General features: G+C 29.2%; 1 protein-coding gene across 1 annotated transcript; it reads right to left on the bottom strand.

Moving 5' to 3' along the window:
* Positions 1 to 3,695: 3,695 nt before the first annotated feature.
* LOC119610364 (cuticle protein 1) lies at positions 3,696 to 4,822 on the bottom strand. The gene is made up of 2 exons (XM_037965535.1): positions 4,580 to 4,822; positions 3,696 to 4,488 (listed from the first exon to the last, which is right to left on the bottom strand). Exons 1-2 carry the CDS (start codon positions 4,592 to 4,594, stop codon positions 4,057 to 4,059), a joined length of 447 nt encoding a protein of 148 aa, XP_037821463.1. The 5' UTR covers positions 4,595 to 4,822; the 3' UTR covers positions 3,696 to 4,056.
* Positions 4,823 to 14,505: the final 9,683 nt, after the last annotated feature.

Below are 14,505 nucleotides of genomic sequence, written 5' to 3'. Positions count from 1 at the left end.
ACTAGACTATAGACTAGACTATAGACTAGACTATAGACTAGACTATAGACTAGACTATAGACTAGACTATAGACTAGACTATAGACTAGACTATAGACTAGACTATAGACTAGACTATAGACTAGACTATAGACTAGACTATAGACTAGACTATAGACTAGACTATAGACTAGACTATAGACTAGACTATAGACTAGACTATAGACTAGACTATAGACTAGACTATAGACTAGACTATAGACTAGACTATAGACTAGACTATAGACTAGACTATAGACTAGACTATAGACTAGACTATAGACTAGACTATAGACTAGACTATAGACTAGACTATAGACTAGACTATAGACTAAGACTATAGACTAGACTATAGACTAGACTATAGACTAGACTATAGACTAGACTATAGACTAGACTATAGACTAGACTATAGACTAGACTATAGACTAGACTAGCCTATAGACAAGACTTGTCTATAGACCAGACTACATATTAGACTATTAACTGTACTATAAACTAGACTATAGTTGCCTATCACTGCATATAATCCCCTAGTTTACAATCTATCAACAATTAAAAATTTTAATCGACACAACAATATTTAAACCAGAACAAGTTTTCTAAACTTAACAATTTATTATAGTCTCACTGATCTCAATCCCTAATATGAATAATCATAATTTTCATAGTTGTTGCATTTATAACAATTTACATTAACAACTAATATTTGAAATTTTCTAACCCACACTTAAAAACTAGATTTATTTCAAATTCAAATTAAAATAAATTACTTAATATTTAGCTCCTTTTGTATTAATAATTTTTAATACTTGTTCTAAGCGCGACCTGTAATGCCACTCATTAAAAACGAGCAATACAACTATAACTCCACACCCTTTTCATATGTATTTGCCACAACCATTATAAATCACACTTACAAATTTTCAATTTAAGATAAAATAATATTAAATAAACTAAAATTTATATAATTTATTTCTATTTTTTTTTTTTTAATATTTTCTTAGCAAATTGCCAAGAACTTAATTACTTACATAAATTTTCATAAAAATCATGGTTTCCGGCAATAAATACTAAAATATATATGGCTGCAAATAAAAAATCAATAAACTAGATCTACAAGATCATAATTGCAAATAAGTCAAATGTACAAAAACCAAGTAGATATTTATAAGAAAATTATTTGAAGTAAAAAGTTTAGAACCGATAAAAATGCGTTAGAAAAAAGAGAGAAAAAAATGCAGCAATTTATCTTTAAGCCATTGCTACCGGTGTTATTGGCGGTATAACTGCTGGCTGGCCAAACTATATAAACGATGGACTTGACCTTCAAACAGCTAAACGGGCATTGTTGTATTGTCGTTGTTGTTGTTGCTGTGCGAGCTTTGAAACCAGAACATTTGGAATGTTTTGATTTCAGGTTCATTTTGTTGCTTTTGACAAAATCGTAAAACAACTTTCACTTTTACAACTCAAGCAACAACAACTATTTGTCCACTATCAGTGCAACTACATATGAACATGGTGGTCGGTCAGTTTTGTAAGGTTCCGCATATTATTTTGTCTAATTTTTGTTTTATTAAAGTTTAATTGTTTGTTTGTTAATTTTAAATAAAGCCAGTAGGTGGGTGTGTATTATTTGTTGAAAGAATAAAAGTTCATAAATGTTTATAAAACTGTTTATTGACTTGTTTGTTCTAATTAATAAATAAAAAAAATGTTTAAAAAGATTAATTATACTTAAAGTCATATCTAAAAGGTTTTATTTGTTGAATGTTTTTTGACATATTTGAGGCCAAAGAAAAATGTTTTATTATTATTAGTTTTATTAATTTAATGACAAAGCTTTATTGTGTTTAAGCTTTTTGTAATATGAATACTATTTCGTATTAATTTTATATGTAGGGATTATGATTTACATTTTAAAGTCTTTTATCTACGCATTTAATTCAAATTTTGCCGCCCTGGTTTCTTTTATAAATTGTATATTTAAACTAGGAACAAAAGCATTATAATAACCAAATGATTTATGTTTATAATTTAACAATTATATAGGAATTTTCCAAACTTGAAATTAATCCAAAAACATTCATGTAAATTAAGTCAAATGTTTAAGAGAAATCTTAATGATATCTTTAAAAAACTGATTTAGTCATTACATTGATCTGTATGTCCTTCTTAACACGAGGAAAGATGCAAAAAAACTGAGAATTTCCATTAAATGGGCCACAGGAAACAAAAGAGTCTAGTCTATAGTCTAGTCTATAGTCTAAACTATAGTCTAGTCTATAGTCTAGTCTAAAGTCTAAACTATAGTCTAGTCTAGTCTATAGTCTAAACTATAGACTAAACTATAGTCTAGTCTATAGTCTAGTCTATAGTCTAGTCTATAGTCTAGTCTATAGTCTAGTCATAGTCTAGTCTATAGTCGAGTCTATAGTCTAGTCTATAGTCTAGTCTATAGTCTAGTCTATAGTCTAGTCTATAGTCGAGTCTATAGTCGAGTCTATAGTCGAGTCTATAGTCGAGTCTATAGTCGAGTCTATAGTCGAGTCTATAGTCGAGTCTATAGTCGAGTCTATAGTCTAGTCTATAGTCTAGTCTATAGTCTAGTCTATAGTCTAGTCTATAGTCTAGTCTATAGTCTAGTCTATAGTCTAGTCTATAGTCTAGTCTATAGTCTAGTCTATAGTCTATAGTCTAGTCTATAGTCTAGTCTATAGTCTAGTCTATAGTCTAGTCTATAGTCGAGTCTATAGTCTAGTCTATAGTCTAGTCTATAGTCTAGTCTATAGTCTAGTCTATAGTCTAGTCTATAGTCTAGTCTATAGTCTAGTCTATAGTCTAGTCTATAGTCTAGTCTATAGTCTAGTCTATAGTCTAGTCTATAGTCTAGTCTATAGTCTAGTCTATAGTCTAGTCTATAGTCTAGTCTATAGTCTAGTCTATAGTCTAGTCTATAGTCTAGTCTATAGTCTAGTCTATAGTCTAGTCTATAGTCTAGTCTATAGTCTAGTCTATAGTCTAGTCTATAGTCTAGTCTATAGTCTAGTCTATAGTCTAGTCTATAGTCTAGTCTATAGTCTAGTCTATAGTCTAGTCTATAGTCTAGTCTATAGTCTAGTCTATAGTCTAGTCTATAGTCTAGTCTATAGTCTAGTCTATAGTCTAGTCTATAGTCTAGTCTATAGTCTAGTCTATAGTCTAGTCTATAGTCTAGTCTATAGTCTAGTCTATAGTCTAGTCTATAGTCTAGTCTATAGTCTAGTCTATAGTCTAGTCTATAGTCTAGTCTATAGTCTAGTCTATAGTCTATAGTCTAGTCTATAGTCTAGTCTATAGTCTAGTCTATAATCTAGTCTATAGTCTAGTCTATAGTCTAGTCTATAGTCTAGTCTATAGTCTAGTCTATAGTCTAGTCTATAGTCTAGTCTATAGTCTAGTCTATAGTCTAGTCTATAGTCTAGTCTATAGTCTAGTCTATAGTCTAGTCTATAGTCTAGTCTATAGTCTAGTCTATAGTCTAGTCTATAGTCTACAGTCTATTCTATTGTCTACCGTCTAGTCTATTAATAAAACGCTTTTATATATTTTTCACAGTCTAAACTTTTGAAGACTTTTTCATTTAAATTGTTTATTTAGTACAGAAATGCACTTTTTTACAAAAATAAAAAGAATTTTTTTTTTTACTTTTTTTAATAATTCTTATATTTTTCTCTAAGAATTTGTGGTCTTTATTATACCAACAACAATCAGTAGTTTATTTAATTATAAATTTTTTGAGGCTTAAATTTTCTAAAATTCTTTTATTAAAATGTATTATTTTTATAAAATTTTTGAAATGTTTACAAATATTTTTTTGAGATTTCATTGCAAAATATAACGAAAGGGGGAAATGAAGAATGAAAGTAGTTAAACATCGAACAACAGCACACAGTTGAGTTGAGATGAGTGAGAAAGAAAGAGAGAGCGATAGTTGGGGAGATAAGGAAGACTTGGCAGTTAAACTCGATTTCGAAAATCTTACACATAACTCTCTTAATTGCAATAGGGGAAGTTGGGACAGGTATGAGGGCTAACACCAGCAGGGTATTGACGTTCAGTCCAGCCGGGTAGAGGAGGAGCAGGAGCGCCAGCACCACCAGCATTAACATCACAGAAGGGATAGTTGGGGCAGGAGTGGGGATTTACACCAGCTGGATATTTGTCACCACCGGGAGCTGGGGCTGGAGCACCCCATTGTGGCTGAGGCTGCCAAGATGGTTGTGGTGCACCCCATTGTGGCTGAGGAGCACCCCATTGGGGTTGTGGTTGCCAGGGAGCGGGTTGTTGCCATTTGTTGGGATTATGCAGACGAGCATTATCACAGATAGGGAAACCGGGACAGTCCTGAGGATTAACACCAGCTGGATATTGAGCAGCTGGATGTTGGGGTTTGGCCCAAGCCAAAGCAACTAATGATAATAAGGCCTTTAGAAAAAGAAAGACGACGAAACAAAAATATCCTTTAAATGGTAATCCTTTGGCGAGAGAGAGAGCAGCTGCTTATATAAATACTTACCAACTTTGTAAACATTTTGCTGTTGTGGTGGATTTTTTTTTATAAAAATATACTAAATTAATAAAATTCTACCAATTGAACTATATTCCAAATAGTTATGTAAAATAAACTTCCAATTGGTGTAAGTATTGTAAGTAGACTGTGGTTAATTCTTAAATGCTCTAGCATACTTATATACTCCAAAATGCAGAGCAAAAATAAAATCGAAAGCGAAATTGTTGTTAAATGTACATTTTTCCGAACAATATGTTGTAGAAAAAAACAATATTTATTTTTTTTTTCTTAATTTTTTGTAGAGCAAAAATAAGATTAGAACAAACACCTCTTATTACCAGGGCACCCTGGCTTGAAGTTGTTGTTGTTTTTTGTTTATTTGCTCTCACTCTCCTCCATTAAAATAACACTGTACTCGTTTTGCACTTAGAGAAAAAACATGATTGAGACAATTGAGTTAATGCAACTAAAATATATTGGTTGTTGCAGCAATAAAGGATTGTCACAAAGAAATAATAATCTAATCTAACAATATTTTTGTTTTTATTTCAACGTTAAATTATAATAATTTTGTGATTAACTAATTAGTTAGAGTAGACTATAGAACAGACAACAGTGACCACCAAGATTTAGTTAGTTAGTTAGTTAGTTAGTTAGTTAGTTAGTTAGTTAGTTAGTTAGTAGTTAGTTAGTTAGTTAGTTAGTTAGTTAGTTAGTTAGTTAGTTAGTTAGTTAGTTAGTTAGTTAGTTAGTTAGTTAGGTTAGTTAGTTAGTTAGTTAGTTAGTTAGTTAGTTAGTTAGTTAGTTAGTTAGTTAGTTAGTTAGGTAGTTAGTTAGTTAGTTAGTTAGTTAGTAGTTAGTTAGTTAGTTAGTAGTTAGTTAGTTAGTTAGTTAGTTAGTAGTTAGTTAGTTAGTTAGTTAGTTAGTTAGTTAGTTAGTTAGTTAGTTAGTGTTAGTTAGTTAGTTAGTTAGTTAGTTAGTTAGTTAGTAGTTAGTTAGTTAGTTAGTTAGTTAGTAGTTAGTTAGTTAGTTAGTTAGTAGTTAGTTAGTAGTTAGTTAGTTAGTTAGTTAGTTAGTTAGTTAGTTAGTTAGTTAGTAGTTAGTTAGTTAGTTAGTTAGTTAGTAGTTAGTTAGTTAGTTAGTTAGTTAGTTAGTTAGTTAGTTAGTTAGTTAGGTAGTTAGTTAGTTAGTTAGTTAGTTAGTAGTTAGTTAGTTAGTTAGTTAGTTAGTTAGTTAGTTAGTTAGTTAGTTAGTTAGTTAGTTAGTTAGTTAGTTAGTAGTTAGTTAGTTAGTTAGAGTTAGTAGTTAGTTTAGTTAGTTAGTTAGTTAGTTAGTTAGTTAGTTAGTTAGTTAGTTAGTTAGTTAGTTAGTTAGTTAGTAGTTTAGTAGTAGTTAGTTAGTTAGTTAGTTAGTTAGTTAGTTAGTTATTTAGTTAGTTAGTTAGTAGTTAGTTAGTTAGTTAGTTAGTTAGTAGTTAGTTAGTTAGTTAGAGTTAGTTAGTTAGTTAGTAGTAGTTAGTTAGTTAGTTAGTTTAGTTAGTTAGTTAGTTAGTAGAGTTAGTTAGTAGTTAGTTAGTTAGTTAGTAGTTAGTTAGTTAGTTAGTTAGTAGTTAGTTAGTTAGTTAGTAGTTAGTTAGTTAGTTAGTTAGTTAGTTAGTAGTTAGTTAGTTAGTTAGTAGTAGTTAGTTAGTAGTTAGTAGTTAGTTAGTTAGTTAGTTAGTTAGTTAGTAGTTAGTAGTTAGTTAGTAGTAGTTAGTTAGTTAGTTAGTAGTTAGTTAGTTAGTTAGTTAGTTAGTTAGTTAGTTAGTTAGTAGTTAGTTAGTTAGTTAGTTAGTAGGTAGTTAGTTAGTAGTTAGTTAGTTAGTAGTTAGTTAGTTAGTTAGTTAGTAGTTAGTTAGTTAGTTAGTTAGTTAGTTAGTTAGTTAGTTAGTTAGTAGTTAGTTAGTTAGTTAGTTAGTAGTAGTTAGTAGTTAGTTAGTTCGTTAGTTAGTTAGTTAGTTAGTTAGTTAGTTAGTTAGTAGTTAGTTAGTAGTTAGTTAGTTAGTTAGTTAGTTAGTTAGTTAGTTAGTTAGTTAGTTAGTTAGTTAGTTAGTTAGTTAGTTAGTTAGTTAGTTAGTTAGTTAATTGTTTCATCTTGACAATCATATTTTTTCTCTGCGTGTAAAACCACAAGTTATTGTTCTTGTGATGTTGTTGTTATTAAATTGCAACAATATTCATACAATATATTTTATTGTAATTCCAGTCAGTTTATTATATGTTGTAAGAGTAATACTCAGTTTTATTTTATTTTAATTTTATATATTTTTTTGTTTTGTAACTTGTTGTTATTGTTTTTCTTTATTTTTTTTTTCTTCAGCAATTTTAAAAGACTGATCGCATTTTTCTGTTGATCTAATAACATGATATCAAAATAGATTTTTTTACTTGTTCACTGCAAGAAGTAAGTATTTAGAGAAATATGTTTTAAAGACTTAAAAAGAGTAAAGACCCCCACCTTTCAACCTACATGAAAATTGTTGCTACATGTTTAGTTTTAAGTTTTCATTTAGTTGTATGTTTCTAGTGCTAAATATATGATGGAAATATGTAACAAAACAACAACTACTACTTTACAATGACGGCAGCTAGTAAGTATGAACAAAACAAAAAAATAAAAAAAAAAACAGAAAACTTGCATTGGCAATGGACTCTTAACGTCAATGTTTTTAACAGCAACTTTCGTTGATTTGTTTTTCTATAGATTTTTGTTGTTGTTGGTTTTTTTATACTAGTATTAATTAAACTTGTCCAAGTGCTTACAGTTATAATTAATTTATTTGTTGTTTTTTTGCAAATAGAAGTTATGTCAAAGAAATGTATGTTTCTTAAATCTTTTGTTTCTGGTCTTACCACATTTCATATAATGCAACAAGTTAGCTATGAATGTAATTTAAGTGACGTCAGTTTTAAGTATTTTAAAAAAAATCAATGTTGTTGTTATATAATAAAAGGATATTAGAATTTATCTATTATTTTATGCATTTAAAAGATTTAATTGTAAAAGTTTAATTAATGTTTATTTCAATATTTTTATATTCAAAATCAAAATGCTTTCGATTTCGTCATAGATCTAAGATTATGTACCTATGTCCGTCCTTCAAGCTATTTATAAAGCAAGATTGAGCTTTAATGGGGAAGATTTCCGAGTAGGCTATAGAACCGACTACGGAATAAACTATAATTTAAACTTTAGGTTCGTCTACAGACTACATATTCGTCTAAAAAGTAAACTATAGAGTCGACTATAGAGTGGTCTAGAACTACAGGGTCTTCTAAAAAGTATGTAGAGTCGATAATAGAACCATATACAAAGTCTTGTATATATGTATATATTCGTCTACAGAAACATTTATAGATTCTATTAAGAGTCCACTACAGCATTACTATAGAGTTTGAGACATCATTAGCACAATTTTTCATAATTCTTAGAAAATATTGCTTCATAAGTCTTTTGTTTTTGTCTTAAGACAAAATATTCCATTAATTATAACAAAATTGTTTAAACATTATAAATATGTAACTACTTAACAGTTGTTTTTTTTATTTTAAAAGATTAAACTAAAACTTTTAATTAATACCAATTATTTATTTATTTTTTTTTTGCAATTTATTGAACCGAAAATAATTACGTTCAATCTAAATGTTAATAAATATAATGTTTTAATAATTTCAATAACTTTGCCATTAGTTTTATTAATTTTTTTTACTTCTTTCGCTTAAATTCCTGATCAATTGTTTTTTAATTATCAATTTTTATTCCTCTCTTTTACAAATATTTTTCTAAGTAATACGGTTGGCGTTAGTGGTTTATAAAAATGATCGACAACAAGAGTTAACAGGGTTTAATATGTATTATTTTAGAAATTTAAGTTTTTTATTCGACCCTTTTTGCCGTTCACTGTTTTCTTACGATGAATGCTGGTGGTGTTTCTTAGCTAGTTGTCATTAAATTTGTCTTGAATGCATATTCATACCGGAAGGCTTATAAGGTGTGTTATGTGTCGCATTTAATTCATAGTTACTCCGATTCCATATGCTTAACATAACAACAAACCATATATAAATTACTTCTTAATGTGTTTTTATTAAATGAAGTAGGTACTAGTTAGTTTCTAATATGTGTTAATGAAACTGAGGGGAATGAAGAAAATCCCAGCAAACAATTTGATAAAGAAACAGTTTAAGATAACACAAACAGTGTAAGCAGAAATGCCTAACTAACTAACTAAACTAACTAACTAACTAACTAACTAACTAACTAACTAACTAACTAACTAACTAACTAACTAACTAACTAACTAACTAACTAACTAACTAACTAACTAACTAACTAACTAACTAACTAACTAACTAACTAACTAACTAACTAACTAACTAACTAACTAACTAACTAACTAACTAACTAACTAACTAACTAACTAACTAACTAACTAACTAACTAACTAACTAACTACTAACTAACTAACTAACTAACTAACTAACTAACTAACTAACTAACTAACTAACTAACTAACTAACTAACTAACTAACTAACTAACTAACTAACTAACTACTAACTAACTAACTAACTAACTAACTAACTAACTAACTAACTAACTAACTAACTAACTAACTAACTAACTAACTAACTAACTAACTAACTAACTAACTAACTACTAACTAACTAACTAACTAACTAACTAACTAACTAACTAACTAACTAACTAACTAACTAACTAACTAACTAACTAACTAACTAACTAACTAACTAACTAACTAACTAACTAACTAACTAACTAACTAACTAACTAACTAACTAACTAACTAACTAACTACTAACTAACTAACTAACTAACTAACTAACTAACTAACTAACTAACTAACTAACTAACTAACTAACTAACTAACTAACTAACTAACTAACTAACTAACTAACTAACTAACTAACTAACTACTAACTAACTAACTAACTAACTAACTAACTAACTAACTAACTAACTAACTAACTAACTAACTAACTAACTAACTAACTAACTAACTAACTAACTAACTAACTAACTAACTAACTAACTAACTAACTAACTAACTAACTAACTACTAACTAACTAACTAACTAACTAACTAACTAACTAACTACTAACTAACTAACTAACTACTAACTAACTAACTAACTAACTAACTAACTAACTAACTAACTACTAACTAACTAACTAACTAACTAACTAACTAACTAACTAACTAACTAACTAACTAACTAACTAACTAACTAACTACTAACTAACTAACTAACTAACTAACTAACTAACTAACTAACTAACTAACTAACTAACTAACTACTAACTAACTACTAACTAACTAACTACTAACTAACTAACTAACTAACTACTACTAACTACTAACTAACTAACTAACTAACTAACTAACTAACTAACTAACTAACTAACTAACTAACTAACTAACTAACTAACTAACTAACTAACTAACTAACTAACTAACTACTAACTAACTACTAACTAACTAACTAACTAACTAACTAACTAACTAACTAACTAACTAACTAACTAACTACTAACTAACTAACTAACTAACTAACTAACTAACTACTACTAACTACTAACTAACTAACTAACTAACTAACTAACTAACTAACTAACTAACTAACTAACTAACTAACTAACTAACGAACTAACTAGACTAAATCATTGACTAGTCAATATACTAATTCCTAATCAGTTGGCAAGTTCATTGACTAGTCAAAAGACTAGAACTAGTTCAAGGACATTGACTAGTCCATTGACTAACCTATACACCTATATTTAGGCTAGTGATTTGACTAGTCCATAGAATAGTCAATATTATAGCTTCATTGAAATGGTCTATACACTAGTCTATAGACTAGTATATGGCCTCGTCTCTTGATTAGTCGATGAACAAGTGTTTTAACTTGTCTATGGACTAGTTCGTTGATTATCCAATAGACTAGTTCATTGACTAGTCAATAGACTAGTTCGTTGATTATCCAATAGACTAGTTCATGGACTAACCTATAGACAACTTCATTGTCTAGCCAGTAGATTAGTCAATAGACTAGTCCATGGACTATTTGATACTGTAGTGAATAGTCAATAGATATAGTCGAGTCAATAGACTACTTCTTTGACTAGTTCATCGGTTAAACAATATAATCAAAAGGAATCTAATTATATAAATTGCCCGGAGATATGCCTAACTAACCAACTTATTGACGAAAAGTAGAAATGTTGAAAACAGCGGAAGAAAGTCAAAAAATCGGAAAACCGGTATTAAAAATGTTCGAAAAGACATATGTGGACTTTTCGGAAAACTCAATTTTGTTTCAGTTATTGAACCCTAATATTTATGCTCCTTCCCCTAAATGTTTGCTACATTATTCATATCTTAAGACCTCAACAATTTACAGTACCGACTGTCACCATTTTAATGTATGCAAAATTTTTACCGTTGCTCGTTTTTCTTCGCTTTTTGATCAGCCATATTTATATGTAAATATTTTTATGAATTTAATCAAAATAATTATACAAATGTGTTTTACTTAATCAATATATTATTACATACAAGTAATTATAATTTTCTGTGTTTAATGGCAAAAAAACTATAACTTTTTAATGTTTTCATTGTCACAATTTAATGCAATTCCAATGATTTGTTGGCTACTAAAATCAGATAATTCAAACGAGTGACTAGTATATATATCAGCTACAAAACAAAACGGCAGAGCAACAGGAACATTAAACAAAACTGTTCTCATTTCTATGTTAATGACATAATATACCCAGCGATTCTATAGCAAGTTTTCGAACCTTTTTTTGCATTTTTGTTTTGTGGTTCTCGAGCGTTAATTATAGATCAATAAAACTGCAACTAATTACTTTAACAGTTTGTTATAATTGTCAGTTTAACGATTTTAGAATTGTAGAAAAATATAGTTTGATATAAAAATTTTGAAACTGAATACATTCATACACTTTATATTAATTTGTAATTAAGTTAGTTATTTTATTAGGCAATTATTTCAAAATGTTTATAAACTGCTCCATTGGGGGTATATAAATTGCTGCTCTCTTTGCTATCTGTGCTTGATCAGATAGAAATATGAGTCATTTTTATGTAATTCTTAACACTTTTGTCTTGTCTTGTTGTCGGTGTGTATGTGTGTGTTATGTGACAATTAATTGTCATTAACATTTGTTACAATTTAACTACTTGTGTTGCAGCAGCATATGAGATCTGTTGTCGCACAGTTAAGTCCGTCTGCCGGTATGTCTAAGTGCTAGTAATTTGCATAAATCTTCTTGTTAAAACCTGCCAACATCATAAATTCGAAATTTTATTTTCATTCAATTCTTGTATTTCTGTTTCAATCTAATTTGGAAGCCTGTTGCTTACATGATCTCATGTTTCTTTTTTTTTTTTGGTTATGAAAACTTTATTTTGTGATTATTAAGATTTTTTCCTAGATTTTATTATGCCAAAAGTGTGGCGGCCCACCCACACCCATCATACGTTCGTTGGTTCGTAATTAACGTTAAATTTTGTGTAGCAATAAATAAAATGTAAAAAAGTAACGTATTGTATACTTAAAAAGGAAATTCGGATAAGTGTAGTCAAATCTAGAATTACTCTATATAAAATTGAAATGCTACTCTTACTGCTTCTACAATTTATGCAGACGAGTCCAAAATTCCTATTTAATACCAAAACCCTGGAGGAAACCAGTAATTAATGCTCCAATAGTTTGTAGATTAGCTAATAGACCAAAAGACTAGTTACTTAACTTGACTGAAGACTACTCCAAAGACTTGTCAATCGACTAGTTCATAAACGAGTTAAAAGACTAGTCTATTAGCTGGTCTGTAGACTAGTCTTTTAATCGACTAGTCATAGACTAATTCCTATTCAAATCAATAGGTAGTCCAAAGATTAGTTAATTAACTAGTCCATAGTACGTTAATAGTCAATTGACTAGTTTATTAACCCTGGAGGAAACCAGTAATTAATGCTCCAATAGTTTATAGATTAGCTAATAGACCAAAAGACTAGTTACTTAGCTTGACTGAAGACTACTCCAAAGACTTGTCAATCGACTAGTTCATAAACGAGTTAAAAGACTAGTCTATTAGCTGGTCTGTAGACTAGTCTTTTAATTGACTAGTCATAGACTAATTCCTATTCAAATCAATAGGTAGTCCAAAGATTAGTTAATTAACTAGTCCATAGCACGTTAATAGTCAATTGACTAGTTTATTAACCCTGGAGGAAACCAGTAATTAATGCTCCAATAGTTTGTAGATTAGCTAATAGACCAAAAGACTAGTTACTTAGCTTGACTGAAGACTACTCCAAAGACTTGTCAATCGACTAGTTCATAAACGAGTTAAAAGACTAGTCTATTAGCTGGTCTGTAGACTAGTCTTTTAATCGACTAGTCATAGACTAATTCCTATTCAAATCAATAGGTAGTCCAAAGATTAGTTAATTAACTAGTCCATAGCACGTTAATAGTCAATTGACTAGTTTATTAACTAGACAAAAGATTAGATTATTGACGAGATCACTGACTAGTCAATAGACTAGTTCATAGAATAGTGTATTGACTAGTCAATAGACTAGTTCATAGAATAGTGTATTGACTAGTCAATAGACTAGTTCATAGAATAGTTTATTGACTAGTCAATAGACTAGTTCATAGAATAGTTTATTGACTAGTCAATAGATTAGTTCATAGAATAGTTTATTGACTAGTCAATACACTAGTTCATAGAATAGTTTATTGACTAGTCAATAGACTAGTTCATAGAATAGTTTATTGACTAGTTCATAGAATAGTTTATTGACTAGTCAATAGACTAGTTCATAGAATAGTTTATTGACTAGTCAATAGACTAGTTCATAGAATAGTTTATTGACTAGTCAATAGACTAATTCATAGAATAGTTTATTGACTAGTCAATAGACTAGTTTATTACTAGCCAATAGAATAGTTCATTACTAGTTCATTGACTAGTCAATAGACTAGTTTTTTTAATAGTCAATAGACTTGTCAATAGACTCTTCAATAGACTAGTTCATTACTAGCCAATAGAATAGTTCATTACTAGTTCATTGTCTAGTCAATAGTCTAGTTCATTAACCAGTCAATAGACTAGTTCATTGACTATTCAATAAACTAATTCATTGACTATTCAATAGACTACTTCATTGACTAGTCAATAGTGTAATTCATTGTCTAGTCAATGGTCTAGTTCATTAACTAGTCAATAGACTAGTGAATTGATTAGTTAATAGACTAGTTCATTGACTAATCTGTAAACAAGTTCAATGACTAGTCTATAGACAAGTGCAGTGACTGGTCTATAGAATAGTCCATGGACTATTTTATAGGCTAATGATTAGATTAGTCCATACACTAGTGCACAGCCAATGCAATAGCCTAGTCAATAGAATTGAAAAGAATCTAATTATATAATTTCCTTCCAATCGCCTCTACCCAAAATATCCTCTATAGGGTACATGTTGCATGTTAAAAATAATACCTTATATGTCTATTCGTACAAATCAAATTCTTTGGCAGATAAAAAGTTTATTTTTTCGCCAAACTTTTTTCGCACAACAATAAAAAACAGACTATAATTCTGAAGTTTTGACATAAAGCCACCACCAAACATCACCAGTAACCAACTAGCACACAACTACAAATCGTGTATTTTGCATAATCATGAAATAGACCTGGTGCTAAAAACGTGGTCGTGTCGCTGCGGTCAGTGTTTTTTTTTTTTTTTTTTTTTTTTTGGGTGCATACAATAATTGTGGTCAAGTTTGGTAATGTTAGATAGGAGTATCACACGAAAAGAAAAAAACAGGAGCGTTGTTATT

Source organism: Lucilia sericata, unplaced genomic scaffold (assembly GCF_015586225.1).
Source record: "Lucilia sericata isolate MDLA Ls3-8-SP2 unplaced genomic scaffold, ASM1558622v1 Contig001169F_arrow, whole genome shotgun sequence".
Lineage (NCBI taxonomy): Eukaryota > Metazoa > Arthropoda > Insecta > Diptera > Calliphoridae > Lucilia > Lucilia sericata.
The sequence above is the reverse complement of the archived record's forward strand: the minus strand, read 5'-3'. Positions and strand labels throughout refer to the sequence as shown.